Consider the following 26,618-nt stretch of genomic DNA (forward strand, 5'->3'; position numbering starts at 1 on the left):
GCGGATTCTAGTGCCCGACAGGCAGCTTACTGTGACCTTCTCCTTACTCAATCTGGTGAGCGGGATGTCAGTGTGTCTGACTATGGAGTCACCAATGATGAGTGTGTCTGGCATTGTGTTTGGCCTTAAGGGCTGTGACTGTTTGGCACACTGACTATGTGGTCTATGTGTTGAATGTGTTGTGTCCTGAGGTGGCAGTTGTTTGGGTGTCTGCTTTGGTGGCCTCTGCTGTTTTGGTAGATTTTTGATCAGAGCCTCCGAGTATGTCTTTGTGTATTTATGTGTATGATTTGAAGTATTGATAGTACTATGTGAGACTGGGTTTGTGGTGTGTGAGGTTACCTTCTCCTCCTGTCTGGTCTTGCCAGTCCTGTGTTGAGAGAGCTCAGCCTCCAGTTTGGCTATATAGTTGCATCTCTCGCATGTATTTGTGTTTTGTGGAAGAAGGAGAGGGTTGTCCGTGTACATGAGGCAATTGTAACATTGCCTCAATATTCCCAGATTCACCAGCTGAGCAGGAGAGGACACTAGCAACTGATCCCTCGACATGCTAGAAGGAATAGACAAGGACTTTGAAAAGACTCTGGGGGATGTGGGTGATCGAAAAGGGGTTTTGGCTAGTGGGGTACTATGTATAATAAAAGTGCTGTATCAAAGTAAAAAAAAAAAAAAATACTTTAGGAGCAAGTGCTAGTCTTTACAGATAAAGAAAAGTCTACTTAAGAATCAAGTAGAGCTGAACTTTCTAGATATAGAATACGCTGGTTTGATCAGCAGTACAATTCAAGGAAGGCTGTTTTAAGGGAAAATTTGAAGAGTGGACTTTAGGCAGCCCGAATAGTTTAACCTTGATTAACCACCGCTGCTCTTGTGTGCTCCTGTAGCAACTCCGCGCTAAATCGCGCTAAAGCCCGCCAAAGCGTGCTTTATAGCAGGGGGCTGGAAAAGACAGGAAATGACCCAAAATGGCCAATAAACTACAAATTACTGCTTTAAACCACTCCTCTGAGGACAAACAGGCAGCTCTGTACTCCCCACCCTCACTGGTGAGTAAAGAAACTTCCCCTTGACCAAACAAGGAAAATGGAGAAACACAGGAACCAAGACAAAGCCCAGGGATCAGCAAAATCTGATCACTGGAACAAACTATTAGGAAAGTATGGAAAACAAGAGTATTTTTTTTTTTTTTCAAGTTTTTTTTTTCATATAGGCAGAAAATACAATAAATGCTGTGTTTTTCGACTAATTGCTATCAAAAGCTAGTACACTTGAGTGTATTAGCCTGTTGTTTAACTTTTAAGCAAAACTTAAACAAGCAAGTGCAACAAACAATTCAAGCTATTAAAAACAGTAAAAACAGGTAATAACAGAATAAAACAGGCAGAAATAGTGGTCGAAAGGCTTAAAAAGTCGAAAATGCAGAAAAAAATACTTAAAATCTGGAAAGTTTGTCTTTTCTGGTCTCTGCTGCTCTAGGAACTCTGCTGGACACCATGAGGAGCTGTGCTGAATTCTCTATAGCCAGAAAAGCCCGCCAAAGCGTGCTTTATTGCAGGGGGCTGGAAAAGACAGGAAATGACCCAAAATGGCCAATAAACTACAAGTTACTGCTTTAAACCACTCCTCTGAGGACAAACAGGCAGCTCTGTACTCCCCACCCTCACTGGTGAGTAAAGAAACTTCCCCTTGACCAAACAAGGAAAATGGAGAAACACAGGAACCAAGACAAAGCCCAGGGATCAGCAAAATCTGATCACTGGAACAAACTATTAGGAAAGTATGGAAAACAAGAGTATTTGTTTTGTTTTTTTCAAGTTTTTTTTTTCAGATAGGCAGAAAATACAATAAATGCTGTGTTTTTCGACTAATTGCTATCAAAAGCTAGTACACTTGAGTGTATTAGCCTGTTGTTTAACTTTTAAGCAAAACTTAAACAAGCAAGTGCAACAAACAATTCAAGCTATTAAAAACAGTAAAAACAGGTAATAACAGAATAAAACAGGCAGAAATAGTGGTCAAAAGGCTTAAAAAGTCGAAAATGCAGAAAAAATACTTAGAATCTGGAAAGTTTGTCTTTTCTGGTCTCTGCTGCTCTAGGAACTCTGCTGGACACCACGAGGAGCTGTGCTGAGTTCTCTATAGCCAGAAAAGCCTGCCAAAGCGTGCTTTATAGCAGGGGGCTGGAAAAGACAGGAAATGACCCAAAATGGCCAATAAACTACAAGTTACTGCTTTAAACCACTCCTCTGAGGACAAACAGGCAGCTCAGTACTCCCCACCCTCACTGGTGAGTAAAGAAACTTCCCTTTGACCAAACAAGGAAAATGGAGAAACACAGGAACCAAGACAAAGCCCAGGGATCAGCAAAATCTGATCACTGGAACAAACTATTAGGAAAGTATGGAAAACAAGAGTATTTTTTTTTTTTTTAAGTTTTTTTCCAGATAGGCAGAAAATACAATAAATGCTGTGTTTTTCGACTAATTGCTATCAAAAGCTAGTACACTTGAGTGTATTAGCCTGTTGTTTAACTTTTAAGCAAAACTTAAACAAGCAAGTGCAACAAACAATTCAAGCTATTAAAACAGTAAAAACAGGTAATAACAGAATAAAACAGGCAGAAATAGTGGTCGAAAGGCTTAAAAAGTCGAAAATGCAGAAAAAATACTTAGAATCTGGAAAGTTTGTCTTTTCTGGTCTCTGCTGCTCTAGGAACTCTGCTGGACACCACGAGGAGCTGTGCTGAGTTCTCTATAGCCAGAAAAGCCCGCCAAAGCATGCTTTATAGCAGGGGACTGGAAAAGACAGGAAATGACCCAAAATGGCCAATAAACTACAAGTTACTGCTTTAAACCACTCCTCTGAGGACAAACAGGCAGCTCAGTACTCCCCACCCTCACTGGTGAGTAAAGAAACTTCCCCTTGACCAAACAAGGAAAATGGAGAAACACAGGAAACAAGACAAAGCCCAGGGATCAGCAAAATCTGATCACTGGAACAAACTATTAGGAAAGTATGGAAAACAAGAGTATTTTTTGTTTTTTCAAGTTTTTTTTTCAGATAGGCAGAAAATACAATAAATGCTGTGTTTTTCGACTAATTGTTATCAAAAGCTAGTACACTTGAGTGTATTAGCCTGTTGTTTAACTTTTAAGCAAAACTTAAACAAACAAATGCAACAAACAATTCAAGCTATTAAAAACAGTAAAAACAGGTAATAACAGAATAAAACAGGCAGAAATAGTGGTCGAAAGGCTTAAAAAGTCGAAAATGCAGAAAAAAATACTTAGAATCTGGAAAGTTTGTCTTTTCTGGTCTCTGCTGCTCTAGGAACTCTGCTGGACACCCTTAATGGGGGTGAGGGGGCTCAAGCAACATGTCTTCCATGTACTGACATCCCCCCAACCAGCAAAACAGGTCAGCCCTCTTACTAATAATTAGTATGCCCTTCTTACTACTGCCTTATTCATTATGATACTGACACTTCACATGTACATTTCCTGCAGTACTCTAGTTCATAAATATGTGTTATTTGGTGGGTTTTGCAACAACAAAATTGGTTATAACATGCTTTGCCATGTAAAATAGACTGTGCTGCAGTGGGACTCGAACCAGGAATGCCTGCTTAGTAGGCAGATTCTCTGCCCACTACATTATTGCTGTGCTGCTTCATTTGCATATATCTTCCATAATTTCATATCCATGTTTCCTTCCCCCGCCCCCCCAAGCTCCACGTATACAGCAACCATCCATTCTCCAGTTGCTAGCCCAGCCATACCACATCTCCAGACATTGCCCTCACTCCACGTCTCGGTACTCATCCAGTATACTGTCTCGACCCATGCTTCTTCAGGCTCTTCATCCATTTAGTCCACGTACATATGAGCCTTGCCTTGTTCATCATTCGAGACATGTGTAGACAACGGTTTGACTCACAATTTTTGGTTCATCCAACCAGGGATGGACCTGTTTTTGTGTCAAGATTAGACTTAGCTGGTCTACAATGTTTCTCCCACTGGTGGCATCCTGCCAGGGGTTTGAGAAGCAGCTGTTTGCTCACACACCTGCCCAGCCTCATCTCCCGGTTCCGTGGAACCGATATCCCGGGTTTGACATTCTGAGCATGAAGCATGCCCACACGCTTTTTCTTAAGTTTTTTGCAAGACTACTGTTCTCACATTATGATTGGACAGGCACTGTTTTTTTGATATACATAGACTGCTGGAAATACTGTATTTGAGCAATGTACAAATGGTTGCTCGTATTAATCTACATAATTACATACATTTCCTATACTGTTGAATGACTGTGCTGGATGATATGTTTGTGATAACATCAGCTGCATGTGTATCTGCCATGGTTTAGTGGTAAATCACTTTGCCTATAGTATGCAGGGTCCAGGGTTTGCAATTTAGGAGTGCATATTATTTTATTGCTGGGCAGGACGACAGCTGTTGGATACAGAGTGACTAAGACACTTTTAAGCAATTGTAAGTGGATTTGCACGGTTTTGAGCAGAGGTAAGCAATGCTAACCTCCGGTTACAGCTTCTTACACTTAGTTAGCTTCTACATTGCTTAACCAGTGTAGGCATTGCTTACCGCCTCGCAAACAGGCTTAAAGCCACTTACTGCTGCTTAAAAGTGCTTACTCCCACTTACCCCCATGCTAATTTCTTTAAAATAAAAGAAAAAGGGGTTGATAGAAAAGTGATAAAAAAAAGGGGCACAAAGAGGGAAAGACAGTAGGGAAAATAGCCAGGGATGTGCAGGAAGGCTGTAGGGAAGGTCCATAGCTATCCATTTCTTCTACAGCAACAGCTGTGCATATACACTGAATTTGGAGGTAGATTTGGACACTCAAACCCCTGGATGAGGTGAGAACAACAATAATAAGTTGTGATACCAATTAGACTGGATTACATGTGTCCAGTGGACATGTGTGCAAAATGGACAGCTATGTATGGGGCAATAATTTTTTGTGGGAACAGATTGCAATTTTTTCTTTTTCAGGTGTGAGTGGTATGTTGGGGAGGGTAGTAGGTATATTTGGGGGGATAGGTTGGGCAGGTTAACAGACAAGACAAACAAGATGCATACAGGGACGGTATATGACACATGTGGGGGGTAAACACCTTGGACAGGGAGGAGTGTTTGGAAGTCGCAAGCCCATGATTCCCCAAATGGAAACAGTCAGTCACCACTGTATCTTCATGGCCACAAAGGTGGCTGTGCGGGGGGCTGGGTAGGAAAGGCAGGCTCACCCTCTAATTGCACAACGCGGCCCTCAAGCTGGTGTAGCTGGTCTTGAATCTCCTTGTCGAGCTCCCTACGCACCACAGCCAGGACCTGACGGCGGGTGACAGGCACTTTTCTGCCCCTACTCCCGGGGGGGGGTCAAGCCCCATCCCCTGCAGCGGTTCCACCTGAAGGTGGTGCAGGGCCATCTGAGGAGGAGGTCCCAGGCTGGGCCCCAGATGTGCTGGTGCCCAGTGTCATAGCCAGCTGAGGTAGGACAGGTAGATCTGCTAGGACCGGCCTTCCCATATGAGCTATGGTGTTGCAGTTTTAAGAAAGATATCAGATAGTCATAGTCAACAGCATTCAGGATTAGTTATAACAGCATGCATAGGTATCCCCATTAACCCAAGACACCAGTTTACAACAGTTGCAGAGAAAGCAAAACACATGCATATATGGGACAACAGTGGCCATTACAACAGCATGCAGGTTTCATTGATGGCAACAGGACACCAATTTTAACATGGCACATACACAGAACCAAATGTGAATATTTATAAACCAATAGGACATATATCCCAACAAAAGTTTGGAGTGCAAATGTACCCATTGAGGTGTGTAATAAGGTTATTGTTGCACATATGGAGGGGGTGAGAGAGAGAGATCAATTAACAACTAATGTATCCCTGTAGTTTTCACAACTTTATCAGTCACTGCAGTGATCTGTCCCTTACATGTATCATTACACTATCCAATGTCCTTACTTTGTACAATGATATGTTTGTAGATTAGTATATGCGTGGACTGAGTCTTACGTATAGTCTACACCTCTTACCTGTTATACCTGTTGAGAAAATCATTGTTAACTCTACTTGACACTTTCTACACATACTCCCAGATTCCATGCTTGTAGACAAGTATATACGTGACCTGTGTAGTACATACAGTCTACACCTCTTACCTGTTATAGCTGTGGAGAAAATCTTTGTTAACACTACCTGACAAGTTCTAGACATACTCCCAGATTCCATGTTATCCACATACCTAACAATCTGTTATTGCACACACTCTGGTCAAGGTGTGACAGGATGCAGGTGTTAATGTGACATATATTGAGAATTGTTGTCATACACTTTGGGTGAGATGCTACAATGACAGGTTTGTTTCCATATACATTTTCTTTTTATGTTCGGGTCTGACTATCCATTATATGTCAATATAAGCTGTCTACATTTCTTGGATCATCACACTGATTTGTCAGGGGAACAGGTTACCGGGCAGCAGATTTGGGCCAGTTATCTGGACATGCTGGACAGATTGAACAGTTGAGGGGTATGACTATGCATACAGCGTACTACCTAAACATTCTGCCACAGTCTGTACAGTTGATGGTTATGATTATACTTACAGCATACTATCTGAACATTCTCGCAAACTCTGTACAGTTGTGGGGTATGATTACAACTTACTACCACTCCTGGGATTTGAACCCCTGCTGTGTGTGGTAAAAATATTACAGTTGACATTACAGTACACTGTGCTATCAGGGAATTGGTGCAAAGCATTTCAATGGTTTCTGTCTAAGTCTCCCTCAATTGTTCTATATGACTGACCTCTTGGGGCATCCAACATTGTTATACTGAACTTCCTACACATTTTAACTGTGTTCAACAGTGTGGGAACACTGCTTAATACAACAGTACTATTTATATGATGCAACACTACAATAACATATGAAAGCAGGATGTACACAAGCATTCCAGGGGTTATACTTTTATTCACAAGATCTTACACCTTTATTTCCACGCAACCTATATGACAGTCTTCCTGCCATATTGTCTGGTTTATTCAGTACATCCCATACATAATACACTTCTTTACTGGTACAACACTTTCCAGAACTGTTATATTTATTTGTTATGACAGTACATGCGGGAATATTACTAACCTGCCTCGTAATACAGCCTTTGCAGCCTAGCAGCATGGGCTTGCTGGTTCGCAGTCCACTCATCTGCAGCTGTCAGAGAAATACAGTGATATTTAGCCATTACCTATCCATAGTATACACAAGATAGGCAATCATTATCTATGTAGTAGAATGGGTACTTAGTGCTGGGGCATCAGCCATCTGCTTTGCTTCTTGGATCCACTGGTCCAAGAGATCACCCCTCTGCCGCTTCAGGGCAGCATGGTGATGCCTGACCTGTTCACCAGTCTGGGGGATACCAGTGGCACTGGTGAGGTCACGGGCGAGACTGTCCCAGGCCTCCACTTTATACTGAGAGCCCTGGTACTGGCCCTGCAGTAGTCTCTCCTCATGGTGTTTTACCAGGAGCCATACCATGAATCTGGACTCCTGGGTGCCTCAGCGCTGCGCTCTAAATCGAGTCCCTTCCCCAACGCCAGCCATTATGCCTACAGTAGGGAGCTGCAACCAGGTATGGGAATTATTAGCACCTGTGGGGTTTAAATATGCCCAATTTCCCACACTTTCCCATGATTGGATGGTTTTGAAAAGGCCAAGCTATGGGCACACCTGCTTACCTAATATTGGCATTGCTTAAAGGGGCATACCACTAGACAGATTGAGTTAGCCGGCCTACACATTGCTTACCCCAACTAAAGTGAGCTGTGCAATGCTTAGCATTGCTTAATATTTAGTTTGCATTACATTTTCCTTTTGGCATTGATGTATTGTTTGTTACATGTTATATATGTGTCTGGTATCCGTGATTCATGTGTCCATACACTGTATGGGGTCCTGGGGACTTCAACACTTTATTACAATAACACCTCACATCTGACCTTACTGCAGTACTCCAGTTCACCTATTTATGTTATGTAGCAGGTTATACAACATCACACTGTACATAGATTCCTTTCACATGTTCAGTTTGATTTCCTATGTTGAGGATTTGTTTGTTGAAACCTCAGGCTTATGTACTGTTATGATGACTTATTGGTTAACTGCTGTGACTGTAGTGTACAGGGTCTTGGGTTCAAGCCTTGCCGAAGCTGTTTGTTTTGTTGCTTGGCAGAACACAGGCCATTGAATACAGAGTGGCTAAGGCACTTTAGAGCAGTTGTTGGTGGGTTTGCGCAGAGCTAAGCAGTACTTACTTCCGGTTACAGTTTCTTACACTCAGTTAGCTTCTACTTTGCTTAATCTGTGTAGGCAATGCTTACCAACATGCAATCGCACTTAAACATGCTTACTAGTGCTTATATATGCTTACTACTGCTTATTTGTGCTTAACCCTGCTTATTAGTGCCTTATTCATTATGACACTGACACTTCACATGTGCATTTAATGCAGTACTCCAATTCACATTTAAATGTTATTTAGTAGGTTATACAGCAAAAAAATTTTCATATACAGATTTTACATGGAAAATGGAATGGGCTGCAGGGGAACTCGAACCGGAAATACCTACTATTAAGGCAAGTGCTCTGCAAACTACACTATTGCTATATTGCTTTGTTTCAATATATCTTCTTTGTTATCCTCTTCAGCCATTTAAGCTGCATTTCCTGTAGCTGAGCGATGGGCACACCCACGCACCTACGATTAGCTTTAATTGGATTTAAAAAAAAAATAAAAGGGTTTCTTCTTTTAATTTATATGTCCTGTTGCTGTTTTACACATGGGGGACTGTTGGTGGGGATATGAGGACACCTATGAGTGATCTCACTCATTTCTTAACAGCTTCTTCTGTTCTACATTGCAATGGCATGTTTATTCTGAGAGCTCTGCTCTCAGACATGCCCCCCTGCACTCGTACATGCTCCGTGTAAGCCTAGGAGCTCGGGCAACGCGCCTTCATTATTATGCATGGCGCTCTGCTGTCCTGCTCCTACACGGGTGCTTCTGTGCAGGACTAGGCTAGTTCTGCATGGAAGTTCAGTGAATCCAGGGGTTTGACTTTATATATGTGATTTCTTCGAGTTCTAAAATATTTTTCTAATGTCCATTGAAGTTAGGATTATTAGTCAGCTAGAATTTATTCTACCTCTTGAACCAAAAAAAAGACTATAACAGGAATTTAGGCATAGGTGCAGGTTCATAGCCTAATCAAGCTACTTCATACGGTACTGCATGCTAGCTAAAAGAAAAAGGACTAAACACATTGTGTCATTATGTAACATTCTTTTGACTCATGATAACAATAGAAGCCCTTTAATAGCAACATTGCAACATGGATCATAATCATGAATTTATATGGAATAGCACTTCAGCCAAAGTGTGCAAGCATTATATCTTTAAAAAAAGATCCTTAAGCAGACTATTGACCCTAATAGGAACCCAGAGGCAATCAGGCATACCAGTGAGAGCAATGAGACATTCCTCAGTGAATTAGGGCTGTAGCAACCTTTCTCTAGCCTTACAGTTATGTCACATCAAGACACGCAGCAGGCACAAAAACTCAAAATGAGATATTGTTTCACTCACAGCAGCACTGCCAGTGCAAAAGTGTAAGAATGTGTGTGTGTGTGTGTGTGTGTGTGTGTGTGTGTGTGTGTGTGTGTGTGTGTGTGTGTGTGTGTGTGTGTGTGTGTGTGTGTGTGTGTGTGTGTGCTCAAACATATACATGTGTGCATGAGTGTGTTTACTAGTGGTAGCCAGTATCTATTCAAAAATCCAAAGAACTGTGACACAGGTAAATATATATTTTATTTAAAAATAATTTAGAAAAATTTTAGCTTACATTTTATTTTTAATATGTACACTTTTAAGAGCCAGGATACACATCAGGATAGTATGTATTGCTCTGCACTAAACTTTTCATTATCTATAAGGCTCCCAACCAACAACTATAAGACCATATTATACCCCTGAATCAGTTCAGGACTTCATCTAATCTGAAATCATAAAGTTACAGCTAAAACAGTGCACTTTCTGGCATCAGTATCCTCTCTCTCTCTCTCCCTCTCTCTACTTGTACACACACACACACACACACACACACACACACACACGTGTGTGTGTGTGTGTGTGTGTGTGTGTGTGTCGAAACAGACATACACAAACATATATAAATAAATGTAGATAGACAGACAAGTAGATAGTTATTTGTTTATGTTATTTTTTTTACTCGTTGTTGACCAGGTTTGTACCACTTGACCAGTGGTCTCGTTTCATGGTAGACCTAGTGCGGTATTCATTCTATCTAGATGAAATTTGGTCAGGTCACTCTTTCAGTAGAGGGAGCCATAGAGCTTCTTCCTGTGAAAAATGATAGGGATGGAATACACCATCTTGGAAGACAGTGTGCTGCAGAGAGCTGAGATGGCTGATGAGAATAGAAAGGAATGCATGCGGTATGTAGACATTGCAGAAGAGAATATGCATAGTCAAGAATATGCACAATTCAAGTGTTGGAGTTCTCAGAAAGGGACTTGATATGCAAACCCTAAAGGAGATAATGACAGAAAACTACCCAAGTGAGACAATTGCTTTTTCATGAGCGGAAGTAGGGGAAAATGTATACAGGAGAATGAAAGTGGGGACAATATCACCAATGGCTAGCATGTTGCAACAGAAGACAATGGTGGAATTTGCAGGAGACAGACATGCTGAGTTTACTGCAGGCATTCAAAAAACACAAGTAGTGAAATGGAAAGGCCGCGGTGGTGCAGCAGTTAGCGTTGTCACCTCATAGCAAGAGGTTCTCTGGTTGGATTTTTGGCTGGAGCACCTTCTGTGTGGAGTCTGCATGTCCTCCCTGCAGTCGAGTGATGTTTAAAGACATGCAGGTAGATGAGTGCATGAATGGGTGCGCCTTCTTTGAAGGTTGGGTGTCGGGCTGGCACCTTGGCACTGTAAAAATCCACTGTCAATGATTAGCAGACCCAAGTTCTGCTGTGGCAACCCCTAACTGGGAAAAGCTGAAAGACATTAGTTAGTGAAATGGAGTTATACTGCTGCCTTGAATAAGAAAGAACAACAAATACAACTAATGATGGTGGAGAAAAAAATACTCAAATGTAAGGATTTCTTCAAAAAAGAACAGCATACTTAACAGGTGTAATATCTGAGAGACTGGGTGGTAGAACCCCTTGGTTTTATACCAGCTTCTGTGTGTTTCCTAATACATCTAGGAATAAGAACTTTTGTCAGTTTACTTTTGAAACATTTGAACTGTTAAATAGGTTTATACCCGAGGACTGAGGAAAAAGGAAACATTTATCCTTAGGGTTTTTATCTGTTTGCACCTGCTAGAGATACTGAATGAAAATGAGTATTTTTTTTTCAAATTAGAGCCAACACTATTTGTAAGCATTGTTAAATGTTTGTCTCATTTACACAATGACATTTACACTGTAAAATAAAAAAAGTTAAGATGAAAGACAGTTATGGAATGGGGTTTGGGAGATGCGTGGTACCTATGAAGGAAATTGATAAAAACATTTAGCATTTATTTTGTGTTTTGAATAAATGTGTATAGTAGGAAATGGTTTTTACTGTGGTCAGCCATTTTTTGAGGAATGAGCATCAATTAATGAGTGAATGTAATAAAAGAAAATGCAAACTATGTGGAGAATGGGGTCATGTTGCAAAAATTGTAAATTAATGTGGCACTAGGTGTGGCAAAGAAGGACACTGGTGGATCGATTGTGTGGGACAGATGTCTGAGAGATGGAGTTTGAAAAGGTTTTAACAGATAATGCAGATCATAATAAGAACATAGATCAAGAAATCAGTTAGGAATTGTACAGGAAAAGAGGTCTGAGCAACTGTAAAATGAACGTGGAGAAGGGGAAACCTCTGAAGTTCAAATTTCCATATCATGCCATGTCAGATATATGAAAAGGGAAATAAATTAACCAGTTTGCAGGATACAAAACATTAAAGGGATACTTTTTCAATTACATTCTTAAATGGGTAAAATAAATTTAACATAGGAAGAAGATTTACTGTATAGCAATAGTGTAAAAATTAATCACGGATATTATTATATGTTTGTTAGCCATCAGGGAAGCAAAGGGAGACGTTTCAACCCATATGGGGAACAAATGTTACATGAACTATGGGAAGAAACAGGTATTTAGGAATAGTACCCTTGGTAAGTAATAAAGAAATCAAGATTTTACATGTTCTAGCAGGAGAACTGGGGAGACTATTACTAGCAGACTGCAGAATGAGGATTACAGTAGTTAAGTATCATAATTTTATATGCTTATAAGTATGACAAGGAAAAGTAGAAGCTGTTTTTTAAAAATGAAGTATTTTTGGTGATAATACAGAGATATCCATTATAAGTGACTTTAACTGTGATTTAAGTAAAAGAAAAGTAGGAGCAGATGTGAAAACTTTGTAGGCATACAATAGAAAATGTCAGTGTGAGATCCCGCCCTCACGCCCGATTAGGGAAACCACCGTAAAAAGTTTCACCAAAGCCAACTTCACACTTCTTAAGACAGAAGTGGCAAACTTCACGACACCCATGCAGACGGACAATAGAGGTACTACTGCTGAATCCTACACAAATGCACTTTATAAGCACTTACACAAGTACATGGATCGTGCTATCCCTAACAGAACCACAATGCTATCCTCCAAAAAAAGGAAGCCAATCTGATGGTCCCCTGCCATAAACAAACTCTACAACAGAAGAAAGAAACTGTTGCAAAAAAGAGTAAAATCCCATGACTGGAAGAACGCCCTGGTCAGCCTCAGAAAGAAGCTGAGATCCCTCATAAAATCCTCCAAAGCTAGTTATGAAAACAAAATTGCCACTGATGCTAAAGACAACCACAAAGCATTCTATAGCTATGTCAAGAATCTCAATGACAACACTCAGATCTGCTCTGAGTTACAGCACAATGGCACTAAATATACAGAACCAACTGATATTGCCAGCATCCTGGCAGATAGGTTCAGTGCTAACTTTACCCCCCCACCCCCAAAGGGCCCATCTCTATACCGTAAGAATGCAATGTTCCTGTAATCACAGCTGCACAGGTAAAAAACACACCTTCCAAAGCCAAGAACACAGCATCGATGGGACCTGACAACATCCCAGGCTGCGTTCTACATGAACTACAGAATGAACTGGCACCTCACCTAAGCACCATGTTCAATCATAGCCTCACCTCAGGCTTTGTGGCCACTGAATGGCGCACAGTGACGGTTATCCCACTCCACAAAGGGGGAGCAACCACGGACCCCGGGAACTACCACCCCATTAGCCTAATGAGCCTGGTCTGCAAGGCCATGGGACGTATCATCATGGAACTTATAAACAAAGACATTGGTAATCTTCAGACTCTGGACTCCACCCAGTTTGGGTTTGAGAAGGGCAGATCATGCCTCCTAAACCTGATTGACTTTTTTGAAGCAGTCACCAAAGCCGTAGATGAGGGTAAGGTGGTTCACACAGCCTATCTAGATCTCGCCAAGGCTTTTGACACCATCCCCCACTCTGGATTTATAGATAAACTCACTAAACTAGGTATAAATCCCTATGTCAAAAGATGGGCTGCCAACTGGTTCACTGACAGAACCCACACTGTGAAAGTAGCAGACTCCAAATCCGACTTCAGACCAGTGACAAGTGGAGTACCACAGGGTTCAGTCCTGGGAACTCTCCTGTTTGGTATCTACTTTTCTGTAGTACAGGCTAACACAGAAAGTCTTTGGCTAATGAAGTTCACAGATGACTGCAAACTAGGAGCCATAATTGAAACTCCTAACGATGTGGACATCATACAAAAGGGCCTCACTGAGACAGATGCCTGGTGTCAAAGCCATGGCCTCAAGCTCAATGCCAAAAAGTGCATTGTCATCCCCTTTGGTAAAAACTCTGTACCCATTAGCTACCACATAGGTGGTAGTCTACTTAACACCAAAAGTGTGATAAGAGACCTTGGGACACAGGTGGACAGTAGTCCCTCCTTTGATAATCACATCACCACAGTAGTCAGGAAATCCTTCTACGTGGCACACCTCATCACAAAAGGTTTCTCATCCAGGAAAAAAGAGGTCATTGTTTCCCTCTACTCGTCACTCATTAGACCCATTATAGAGTACAACCCCCCTTTTGGTATATACCTCACAAGACATCTACAACAGCTGGAAAGGCCACAGAAATACCTCACAAAGAGGATTACTGGTCTCAAACAGATGCCCTATGCAGACCGTCTCAAAAAAACCCCAGCTTTACTCTGTCACATATCGCCTACTCAGAGGCGATCTCTGCCTAAGATACAAAGCATGTCAAACCCAGAGCTGCTGGACATGCTCCACTTAAAGAAATCCTAATCCCTCCAAGCTACATGATCTAGGGGCCTAAACCTTGTCACCACAATAAACAGAACATGCTAGAGGGATAGATTCCTGTCCCAGAGACTTCCCATACTCTGGAACAAACTACCTATCTATATCAAACAAAGCTCCTCATTAGCACTCTTCAAGAAAAATCTTGATGATTGGATGGGAGATAGGAATTTCACCCCAGTGATCACTTCTGTGGCTCTGCTTGACAGGGGCACAGGAAAATAATTTTCTTGGGTGGCGAAAGCCAGGGTACCTTTTTGGCTAGGCTTGTATAGGCCCCAGGACCGATAGCCTAATACCTACCTATGAACCTATGAAATAAGAAAAAGTGTATACTTAGAGAAGAACAGAAATTAAACCAAACTGGAATTTGTGATATGTTTCGGGACTTTAAGAGAGGTAAGTAGAAGGAATTTAATAGAAGTTTATTTACATCACATTGCAATAATGTCAACATTTTGGGAGGAGACTACAATAATAAAAGTAGAAAAGGATTTCAGAAGGGTAACAGATGCATGTGCAGAATACTGTAAGTGACAAGAAAGGCAAGAGCAGCATTGTTTTAAGACCATAAGCAAATGAGGGTATCTTATAGAACATGGACAGTGTAATGGATAAATTATAAACATGAATACGAGGAACCTTATAAAGAAATCAAGAGTACTGACTGACTGCAGAAAACAGATGTAAAACAGAATACATGCAAAGAGAACCACAAGGCAGTGGGTGGAGAGGACAGTTGGTTTCATAACTGGACAAAAGATATATAGTGAATGAATATGTAATAAAAGACTTATTAAAGAAATGAAAATACTATCTGAGAGGAAAGAAAAAGGAATGAAGCCCTTTAACAAAAGCAGGTAAAATGTAATGAAAGTATAATGACAAGAGTTGAAAAAGGGAGTAGCAAGCTTGAAAGGAATGTCAGAAATTGTAGTGAAGTACATAAGCAAACGGTATAAGAAACACAGTAAAAGGAAAGAAAATACACGGGGCGTGAAATGCATCAGTAATGAAATAAGGGATGTGTTAGAACAGGATGTTACTATGAAAGAAATGGATATAGTCATTGGTAAAGGTAGGAAATAAGCAATATCAGGAAAAGGTGAAAAGGGGTATGAGTTTTACAAAAAAATGAAAGAAAAATAGGAAAAAGAATGTTTCTTAAACACTATAAATTGGATGAAATGTTGGACATAGAATGAACAGACATTATAGATGTCATAAAATGTTATCATAAAAAATAAAATAAATAATTGGAGACCCGTTGCTTTATATAACGTTTATTATAAAATAATGATGACACTGTATCAGAGGAGGTCTGAGACAGGTATTAAAGAAGTAGTGGATCATATTGGGTCAGGGACCTGTACGAGGAAAAATATTAACATGTTTAAAGGTTCATAGGTAAGTACTAGACTAGCTGTCCTTGTGAGACATTTTAAGCCTAGACAATTTCCCTTTTTGTGTTTAAAATAACCTACCAAATTTGGTTAGAGGCTGTCCTTACCCATCCCATGGTCAGTAATTATATATAACCCCTAATGAGAATGACTGGGATCATACCATAGATTATTTGAGGGGAGCCATATATGAGATAAAGCATTTAGGAGCTGCATCTTTCCATTAGTAGTACAGGGGCAGTCCTGGGGTAAATTTTCTGTTTTCCATCCAAAGAACTAAGTTGCGCTTGAAAATGGACAGAGATGAACTCTGTTTTATGTGAATGGGGAGTGTATTCTATAGTAGCAATATCCTCTGCAAGATATACCTTTCCCTCCAAACCATTCTGTTGATGTTGCAGATGAGGTTTAGATCCCTAGCCTGAATATTTCTGATGCAGTTTGACTTGCTGATGTGTAATAAATCCATCACTAATGGGTCAGAGGATGTCTTACATGCCAGACCCAGATTAACTCTGAGCAGTCAGTAGGATACCGAGTATAATCACAGGGCTTTGAGTCAGTCCATGTAGGGCATGTTGTTTAGGCCTTTTATCCTTTTAGTAAGAGATCTCTGTGGGAGTTCCAGTTGGTGCATGTGTCTGGACAGATACGTGACAAAGTGGGCACTATATTCAATGACTGGCATAATGAGGACTGAGTAAAGGGAGACAATGACATCCCTAGATCTGGACACAATCCCTTTATTTAGAAGCTGTGCACTATAGAAGGACTTTCTTACAGCAATAGACACATGTTGGTCAAAAGTTAGGTCACTGTTCACATAAGTTCCCAAATCCCAAACAACCAGGTTAACTCTTAGGCATGTATTGTCAATGTGATAGTTCCCTGGGGTAGATGACTTCCCAAAGGCTACAATAATGCATTTTTTGCATTTAGTTTCAGACCATGATATAGACACCAGTTATTTATTTGAAACAACCCTTCCTGCAGGATGGCTAAGTCATTTGGGGATTCAATGACTGCTCCTTGCTTGCAGTCATCTGCAAACTTAGTCATCCAGAGTCCTTTGGTATTGACTTTTACTTCAAAAAAGTAGGCGGCAAATAGGACAGGTCCCACTAAAGAACTCTGAGGGACTCCACTGGTGACTGGTCCCTTTGTGGAGGTAGCTTCTCCTATTTTGATTATATGCATCCTGTCTGTGAGCCAGTTGGTAATCCAGTGGGTGACATAGGGGTTTACTCCTAGTTTATTTAGCTTTTCTACTATGCCTGAGTGGGGAACTAGATCAAAAGCTTTGCCCAGGTCAAGGTTTGCAGAGTGTACTGTTTTGCCTTCATCCACTGCTTTGGTAACCTTTTCAAAAAATCCATCAAGCTGAGTAAGCCTAACCTGCTCTTGGAGAATCCAAATTGAGACAGGTCTAGTGTCTGCAGGTTCACTATGTCCTGATTGATTAATTCCACGATAAGTCTTCTCATAGGCCATCAAGATATCATGTGATATCAAGAAGACGTGTAATAACATTTGGCACATTAAGGCATATTATAACATCAAAAATATCTACAACAACAACATGGAATCTGAAAGAAGATGTAAGGGTCATTAGAGATATATAAGAGAGATCTTGGGTAAAAGCATTATTTAATGGAGGGATAGTTAGCAAAAGCAAAGCTGGGAAAGTCATCAAACAGGACTGCCTGATGAGACCAATATTATCAAGTTTAATGTGTTATGCTGTAATAAGGAATGCAATGAAAGTGGAAATTATGCAGGAAGAGTGCATTAAGGAAAGGTATGTTTACCAGTGTTTCTGAGCTTTGCAGTTGATTTTGTGATCATGGTAAGGAAAAGGTACGAATAAGAGTGATAATGAAGGAATTAATAAAACTATTAGAGGTAGTGGGCTTAGTTTTCACTAAAGAAAATAAACACTACATTAACATAGTGCAGCTAGGTATATACATCTTACAAGAAAATAAATAAAAGTACTAGGCATAAAATATAAAGAGAAAGATGTTGAAAATCAATGAAAAACTTTAGGTGAAATAAAAGAAATAATGTTTGCATGGAAGTTATATAAACTGACATTTCGGAAAAAAAATAAATACCTTTTCCATTCAGTGATATTAAGAAAATGAGTGTACATTTTCCAGCCTATTTAGAAACAAGAGTTATTAGAAATAGTTTCTGGAATAATCTGAGGGACTGGATTAAATGCTGTAAAAGATGGGTGTTGCATATAATGAATATATAGAAAATGGCTTAGAATGAATAAGCCCTATACTTTTCACAGCCTCTTAACATTTACATTGGGTATTAAAGATGAAGGTAAATGAAAAAGAAAGACTAATAACATTTGACATTCTTGAAGGCATACACAAATTTCATTAGAATAGCATATAAATTTACTAAATGTAAGACACTGAAAATACTGAACATAACAGAAAAGAAAAAGAAGCAAAGTAGTACAATATTATAGGAAAATTAAGGGATGGAAAATAATAAAAGATGAAATATCAGAAAAAAGAAAAGTATTATATAGTATGATAAAGAAAAGATTTTATTATACATGCCATGGGATGAATTTTCCAATGCGAGAAAAAAGGCAATAGTAGAAAAAAGAGAAGGTTTGAAGAACAGTTAGATGGTCAAGTTTTTTTGTGGCAATTAACTTTAAACAAATTATCAGTGAAAGAGTTAATGCAGTGCAAACAGTATTATGAAGGGAAATGTAATGCCTGTGACGAGAAAGAGACAATGAGGTTTTGTTTGTAGAATACTAGGACAAACGTGTTTTGGAGGAAGAAAATATGTTGCAATAAAAATATTGAAACAGTAACAGTAGAAATTATTTTGTATGGCAAATGGCATATAAAATGATGTAAACAGACAAAAACTGGACAGAAAATGATTTGCTTGTATGTTTTTTTGTGGAAAGCAATAAGGAATGAATTGTTATATAATGAAAAATGAAATATTAAGGTGATATGGTCAAGAAATAAAGTTTTGGTTGTGGATAAAAAGTTAAAAATTGAGTGGGTAACAAACATAAGTTAAAATTAATATATGTGTGTGAATAAAGTTTGTGTGAATGTTGTAAATAATGATGAATGATACGGTAAATATTTTTTTTCTTTTATGTATAACACCACCCCTTACTTTTTTGTTAAGTATCATGAGATCTTTTACATCCACCTGAGCTACTACCAATCAGATGGGATCTCAGTTTAACATCTCACCTGAAGGATGTCACACTCAAAAGGGCATCACCCCCTATTGCTGGTATTCTGCCCCACTAATGTAATCTAATCACCTTGGTTGGAAATAAAACTCACAGCTTTCTAATCTTCTAGCAGCAAAGGGGGTGTACTACCTGTTGAGCCACTGAAACACTATGTACCTATGCATTTTCATGTGTGTGTGTGTGTGTGTGTGTGTGTGTGTGTGTGTGTGTGTGTGTGTGTGTGTGTGTGTGTGTGTGTGTGTGTGTGTGTGCATGTGTGTGATGTGGGATGGTGTAGTACAATACATGAATTTCACAGGTTTAGAGAAATTTAGTGATGAGTGGATTTGTCTTTCTCCCACAGCGCAAGTAGATACTTCATGTATAAAGCAAACTATGCCTTTCTTCATTAATAAAGTAAACTACAATTTAAGGATTCAATCCATGTCTTTTTAATGTTTTGTTGTTTCCCATTCATAGGTTCATAGGTTCATAGGTTCATACTAGGCTATCTGCCCGAGGGCATTTATAAGCCTAGCCCATAGTTTTGTGGCTTACGCCACCCCTTTAGTTTGGAGAAACTATGCCCATTATTTTGCTGTGCCTCTGTCGAGCAGTGACACTGAGGTAACCCCTGGGGTGTATCTGCGATCTCCCATCCATTGGTCAAGATTCCTCTTGAACAAGGCCAGCGAGGTGCTCTGCCTCACATAAACCGGGATTTTGTTCCACAGCATAGGGAGTCTTTGGGTGATGAATCTATCCCTCCAGCACGTCCTATTAATAACCGTGTCGAGGTTTAAGTCTCCGCCTTGTGGCTCTGAGGGATCTAGATTTTTGAGATGAAGCATGTTCATCAAATCTGGGTTTGACATGGCCTTGTATGTCAGGCATAGGTCACCTCTGAGCAAGCGGTAAGCAACTGAATATAACTGGAGTTCTTTCAGTCGGGCAGCATAAGACAGATTTTGAGACCCTTTATCCTTTTGGTGAGGAACTTTTGTGGCCTCTCCAGCTGCTGCAAGTGTCGGGTCAGATACATTCCGAATGGGGCATTGTACTCGATCATTGGTCTGATGAGTGATGAGTATAGGGAGACTATGACTTCCCTTGATCTAGATGTGAATCCCTTCATGATAAGGTGGGTAATGTAGAAGGTCTTCCTAACTAATTTAGCAATATGAGTGTCGAATGAAAGGCTACTGTCAACCTGGGTTCCCAGGTCCCTAATAACTTCTTCTGTGTTCAGGGGATTGCCACCTATATGGTAGCTAGGGGTAACCTTATTTTTCCCGAAGGGTATGACTATGCATTTCTTGGCATTTAACTTTAGGCCATGGCTCTGGCACCAATTATCCGTTTCTGTGAGACCCTTCTGAAGGATATCTGTGTTGGATGTGTTTTCAACTACGGCGCCCAGTTTGCAGTCATCTGCAAACTTTGTCAGCCATAACCCTCCTGTGTTTGCTTGTACTTCAGAAAAGTAGATGCCAAACAAGAGTGGGCCCAGGACTGAGCCCTGTGGGACACCACCTGTGACAGGCTTTGAGTCTGACATGGCGCCAGCAACTCTGACCCTGTGGGTTCTGTCACTCAGCCAGTTTGCAACCCATCTTGTAATGTATGGGTTTACATTTAAGTTGATGAGTTTTTCAATGATACCCGAGTGAGGTATTGTATCAAAAGCCTTCGCCAGGTCTAGGTAGGCTGTATGGACTGCCTTTCCCTCGTCAATGGCCTTGGTGACTGTTTCGTCAACCAAGTTTAAAAGGCATGATCTGCCTTTGACAAAGCCAAACTGGGTTGGATCCAAAGTCTGCAAGTTCCCTATGTCTTTATTTATGAGATCCATTATGATCCTCTCCATGGCTTTGCAGATAAGGCTTGTCAAGCTAATGGGACGGTAATTTCCAGGGTCGGTGGAGGCACCGCCTTTGTGGAATGGGACCACAGTCGCTGTGCACCACTCCTGGTGCGTATCCGGAGGTGAGACTAAGATTAAACAGCTGTCCTAACTGTGGGTTTAATTCCTCGTTGAGTTCATGGAGCACACAGCCGGGGACACCATCAGGTCCCATGGATGCTGTGTTCTTTGCCTTGGAGAGAGCAGTTCTCACCTGGGCATTAGAGATGTTTGGGGGGCTACAATCATTTGGTATAGATATCTCTCCTTTAGGGGAGAAGTTTGCACTGAACCTGTCAGCCAGTATGTTGGCAATGTCTGTAGGATCAGTAATCTTCACATCATTTTGAACTAATTCTGAGCATATCTGGGAGTTTCCTCCTAGGTTTCTGACATAGCTAAAGAATGCCTTATGGTTGTCTTTAGAGTCCTTAACTATTTTTTCTCAAAATTAGCTTTAGATGATTTTATGAGAGCTCTTAGCTTTTACTTATAGTGATCAGCGGTGTCTTACCTTTTAAGGATTTTGCTCTATCTTGTAGTAGCTTTCTCCTTTTGTTGTAGAGTTTGTTTATGGCTGGGGTCCACCAGACTGGACGCTTGCCTTTGGTACAAAGAGTCTTTGTTTTGCTTGGGATTGCCTGATCCATGCAGCCCTGCAGGTGCTGGTAGAAGGCATTTGTAAGTGATTCAGCGGTTTGAGTAATGTTAACCGCCGGCTCAGGGGCCTTAAAGGAGACCACACTAGTCTTTAGAAGTGTGAAGTCGGCTTCGAGAAGTTCTTTACTGTGGTCTTTTTCATTTCGGTGGGGCGGGATGAGGACCTCCAGCGAGATTAGTTTGTGATCAGATCTCACCAGTGAGGGGTATACTTCCGGCATTGAACATTGTGCTCCCATGTTCGTGATGATGAGATCAAGTATGTTTTCTCCTCTTGTGGGGATGGTGACTAGTTGTTCCATGGCATTTGAGTTTATGAATTCCAGGAACTTTTGGGCTAGAGTGTTTGGGCTTGAGTAGTGTTCCCAGTCTATATTAGGGTAGTTGAAGTCACCTAGTATGATGGTGTTTGGAGATACATTTATCCCTTCCAGTGTTTTCAGGAAGGCCATATGAGGTTCCTGAGTTTGCGAGGGTGGCCTGTAACATGCTACAAATTGCAGAGCAATCTTGCCTATGGTTAATTGCACCTGGATGGTTTCCGATGCATCGTGCGAAGCCACCAATCTTGAGGTGTGGGTGTCCTTGATGAATATGGATACCCCTCCTCCTTTCCTGGTATTGTCCGGGTTTTGGGGCCGGAACGCATGATATGAGGTAAAACCTGATAGTGCTGGGGTGCTCTCAGGAGCCTTGAACCAGGTTTCTGTCACAGCACAGACATCGATGTTCTCCATACTGAGAAGGGCCTCGAGTGCGTGCATCTTGAGGTTGAGACTTCTGGCATTGAGCAGCATTACCCTTAGTTTTTTTTCTTTGTTTTGTTCTAGGGTGGTAGGTTTAGAATTTGAGCCTTGCCTAAAAAAGGCACTATGGGGGTGGCAAGAGCCTTTGCCAAAATCCAGAATCCCAGGGGTGACAAGTGCAAGCCATCCCTTGCGAAGCAGCATGGCTTGTCCAGCATGTCATCCCAGGCAGACAGACATTGGATCCCCTTTGAATGACACCAGAGTTTAAGCCAATTGTTAAAGCTGATCATCTTATCTCTGTATTGTGGCATCATTCTTGGTGAAGGTAGGATACTGCTCAAGGTCAGGGTCATACCTGCTTGGGCTACATAATCAGAGAGCTCCTCTATGTCTCTTTTCATGTAGTCCAAGGAGGTACGTCTCAGGTCGTTAACACCAGCGTGGACAATGATTGAGTCGTACTTGTACCTGCTGTTGAGAGACCTGAGTGCATGCGTTATGTGGCGGATTCTAGCACCCGACAGGCAGCTTACTGTGACCTTCTCCTTACTCAGTCTGGTGAGCGGGACGTCAGTGTGTCTGACTATGGAGTCACCAATGACTAGTGTGTCTGGCATTGTGTTTGGCCTTAAGGGCTGTGACTGCTTGACACTCTGACTGTGTGGTCTATGTGTTGCAGGTGTTGTGTTCTGAGGTGGTAGTTGTTTGGGTGTCTGCTTTGGTGGCCTCTGCTGTTTTGGTAGATTTTTGATCAGAGCCGTCGAGTATGTCTTTGTGTGTTTATGTGTATGATTTGAGGTTGTGATGGTATTATGTGAGACTGGGTCTATAGTGTGTGTGGTTACCTTCTCCTCCTGTCTGGTCATGCCAGTCCTATGTTGAGAGAGCTCAGCCTCCAGTTTGGCCATATAGTTGCATCTCTCGCATGTATTTGTGTTTTGTGGGAGGAGGAGAGGGTTGTCTGTGTACATGAGGCAATTGTAACATTGCCTCAATATTCCCAGGTTCACCAGCTGAGCAGGAGAGGACATTAGCAACTGATCCCTCGACATGCTAGAAGGAATAGACAGAAAAACTTAAGAAAAGGTTCTGGGGGATGTGGGTGACCGAGAAATGGGGTTTGCTTTTTTGGGGTACATTCTATAACAAGAGTGCTGTATCGAGGTGATAGGTACTGTAGGAGCAAGTGCTTCGCTATACAGATAGAGAATAGTCTACTTGGGAGTCAAGTAGAGATAATTTATAGTTGTAGGATACACTAAATAGAACAGTAGTATACTTTGAGGAAGGTAGTTTTAAGGGAAAATTTGAAGAGTGGACTTTAGGTAGCCCTAATAGTTTAAATCTGATTAACCGGCGCTGCCCTAGTGTGCAATGGTAGCAGCTCCGCGCTAACGCGTGCTTTATAGCAGGGGGCTGGAAAAAACAGGAAATGACCCAAAATGGCCGACAAATTACTAGTTGCTGCTTCTAACCACGCCTCTGAGGACAAACAAGCAGCTCAGTACTCCCCACTCCCACTGGTGAGTAAAGAAACTATTTCAATGGGATGTCATAATTGCATAAGTAGTCTAATGAACAGGGCTTTACATACTTCGTAGGTAATTTCTAATTATGTTATAGTGCCTGGCAATGCTATGGCATTATTCTAATAGTGTTATCAATGACTATGTTCAGATATATTACTTTTATAGTTTAGTTATGTTTTAGTTAGTACAATCTTTTTTATTTTAAATATTTAGAATCATATCTGTTCTGCTGATAGACATTTTCCAAATAGATGGTTGCAGTAGTGATTGTTCTTTTATTTTGTATTATTTTAATGTATTTCATTCTAATTTTATACAATGGGATTTTTAGGACCACAGTTTCTGTAAGTCTAGTGTTGTTTCTGTGGTATGATAACGCTATTTGTATGAATGCAGTATGTGAAGGTTTTTTTTTTTTTTTTTTTTTTTTGTGAATGGTTGCCGAGTTGCTGGGATTGCTGACTATGTCTGAGTGACTGATGACATGCATAACATGATGATAATACATGTTTGATGAAATTCACACAGTGGCAATAAAAGTGTCTACACTTTCTATCTGATAAATACCTTTCTCATACTTCTTTATCAGTATACATTGTTTAAAAAATATAAATATATCCACTTCTTTTTTTCAGATAATATGTTGAATATCATTTACATCCTGGTCCCAACTATACCATTGTTGTTCCTGCTTGCAGTTGCTACTACGTTGTTTTGCTTCTGGCTTTTCATGCGAAGGTAAGTGCATTTTTATTTCCTAACTGTAGAGCCATTAAATGTGTATGCAAATAAATGCAAATGGTGATGGAGATAGTCCATATGTACTTAATGTTCTGTCCAGCTATGACATTTATACAAACTATAGCCAATGTACAAAACAATATAGTTTAGCAGTACTCCATAAGCATTTGTATGGTCCAATATATTTTTCATTGTTTGACTCACTCATAATATGTTATAATCTCACAAAATATATGACAGGAAAGTATCAGATCTTTGGATTTTACAAATGAAGGGGTATGTAAAGTTGTCTCAGAAACATAATTTTCCAGATTTGCAAGATTTTTTTATTATAAAGAGTGATGATATGATGAATACTTCCGAATTATTCATTATGAATAAATAATATTTTCAAAAGGGTGGCACATTATACACAAACCGTGATGGGTATAGCATAATGTATTATTTGAGGTAATCAAAATGAAAACGTAAGAAATATGAATGAAGTATTAAATGGTGGATTATCTAAAATAATGTAGCCAAAATGGCAGACTGTGCTGAAATGATTATCAACCTAGCTATCAGTAATGTCTAGGCAGATTTAATGAAAATGAGTAAAAATACGAGTTTCATCAATGTGCTCACAGCTGGGCATGACCTCTGCTATATCATACGATAGACATCCATGGAGAAGACTTTTATGAGGTTGAGATACATCATCCATGGCCAGTGCAGAGTTTGATCCAGTTTTATTTATATGAAATTCCAAGTCAATATAATATAAAACACTGTGCCCTCTTGTATGCTACATAGTCAGCATCTACAACTTCTATGTTATCAGTTTGAAATAGTTCATCAAAGAGGAAAACCAGTTCAAACACCAAGCCTACGGTATAATAGAAGCCCTGCTGTTTATTCAGAGTAAAAGTAACCAAGTGAAAGATGAAAAATAGTGAACCAAATGTAACAACATAAAATATAGTTGTAGAATAAAAATTGAGCAATGTCATTGAAGTGAATCATTCATATCAAAGTGCCTGAATAAAGCCATTGTCCTTTTAGCAAAATACATGAATCACTATTCAAAAATGTCCCTAGAAGATGTCCATATACATTAGGGACTTTTCAAGGATCTCGGAGCCTTAGTAGTATGCTTTGTGGCACAGGTTTTTAATAGCTACCATACTCTCAATTTAACAGCTTCTGTTTTACCCAGGTTTCTTGCCAGTGGCATAGCTACAGTTTGTGCTGCCCGGGGCTGTCTTTGAGTTTGCTGCCCCTCCCTCTCATAAAATCTTGGTCAAATGGGCTCTCCATAAACAGCCCTCCCCCCTGCAGCCATTCCAGTGTCCCATTGCTTGGCTATTTATCCCCATTTACCATAAAAACTGTAATGTGCATACTGCTTTATTCTTTACTTCTGCAATGATTATAGGTTCATAGGTTGGTACTAGGCTATCGGCCCTAGGGCCTATACAAGCTTAGCCATAACAATTCCCTGGCTATTTCTTCCCACGCTATTTACTTCCCTGGACCCATGTCTAGCAGAGCAACTGACATGATCCCCAGGGTGAATTTCCTTTCTCCCATCCATTCATCAAGGTTCCTTTTGAAGAGGGCCAAAGAGGCGCTCTGCTTGACATGTATAGGCAGTCTATTCCAGAGTCTGGGGAGTCTCTGGGTCAGGAACCTATCCCTCCAGCATGTTTTGTTTACTGTGATGACAAAGTTTAGATCCCTGGAGCGTGTGGCTCTGAGGGTTTGGGATTTCTTTAAGTGTAGCATGTTCAACAGTTCTGGGTTTGACATGGCCTTGTATGTTAAGCAGAGATCGCCTCGGAGTAGACGATATGCGACAGAGTATAGCTGGAGTTTTTTAAGGTGGTCAGCATAGGGCATCTGCTTTA

The 26,618-nt window shown here is 40.5% G+C and overlaps 1 protein-coding gene across 4 annotated transcripts in view; it reads left to right on the top strand.

Annotated features, from left to right (window-relative positions):
- LAYN (layilin) overlaps positions 1–26,618 on the top strand; it is a 375,483-nt gene that overhangs the window by 322,510 nt on the left and 26,355 nt on the right. For all 4 annotated transcript variants that reach the window (XM_044080992.1, XM_044080990.1, XM_044080993.1 and 1 more), the window contains one exon: positions 24,627–24,729. In XM_044080992.1, the coding sequence (XP_043936927.1) occupies positions 24,627–24,729 (103 nt within the window). The remainder of the gene's footprint in view (positions 1–24,626; positions 24,730–26,618) is intronic.

The sequence above is a fragment of the Protopterus annectens genome, chromosome 8.part0 (assembly GCF_019279795.1).
Source record: "Protopterus annectens isolate FY-2018-M chromosome 8.part0, PAN1.0, whole genome shotgun sequence".
Lineage (NCBI taxonomy): Eukaryota > Metazoa > Chordata > Ceratodontiformes > Protopteridae > Protopterus > Protopterus annectens.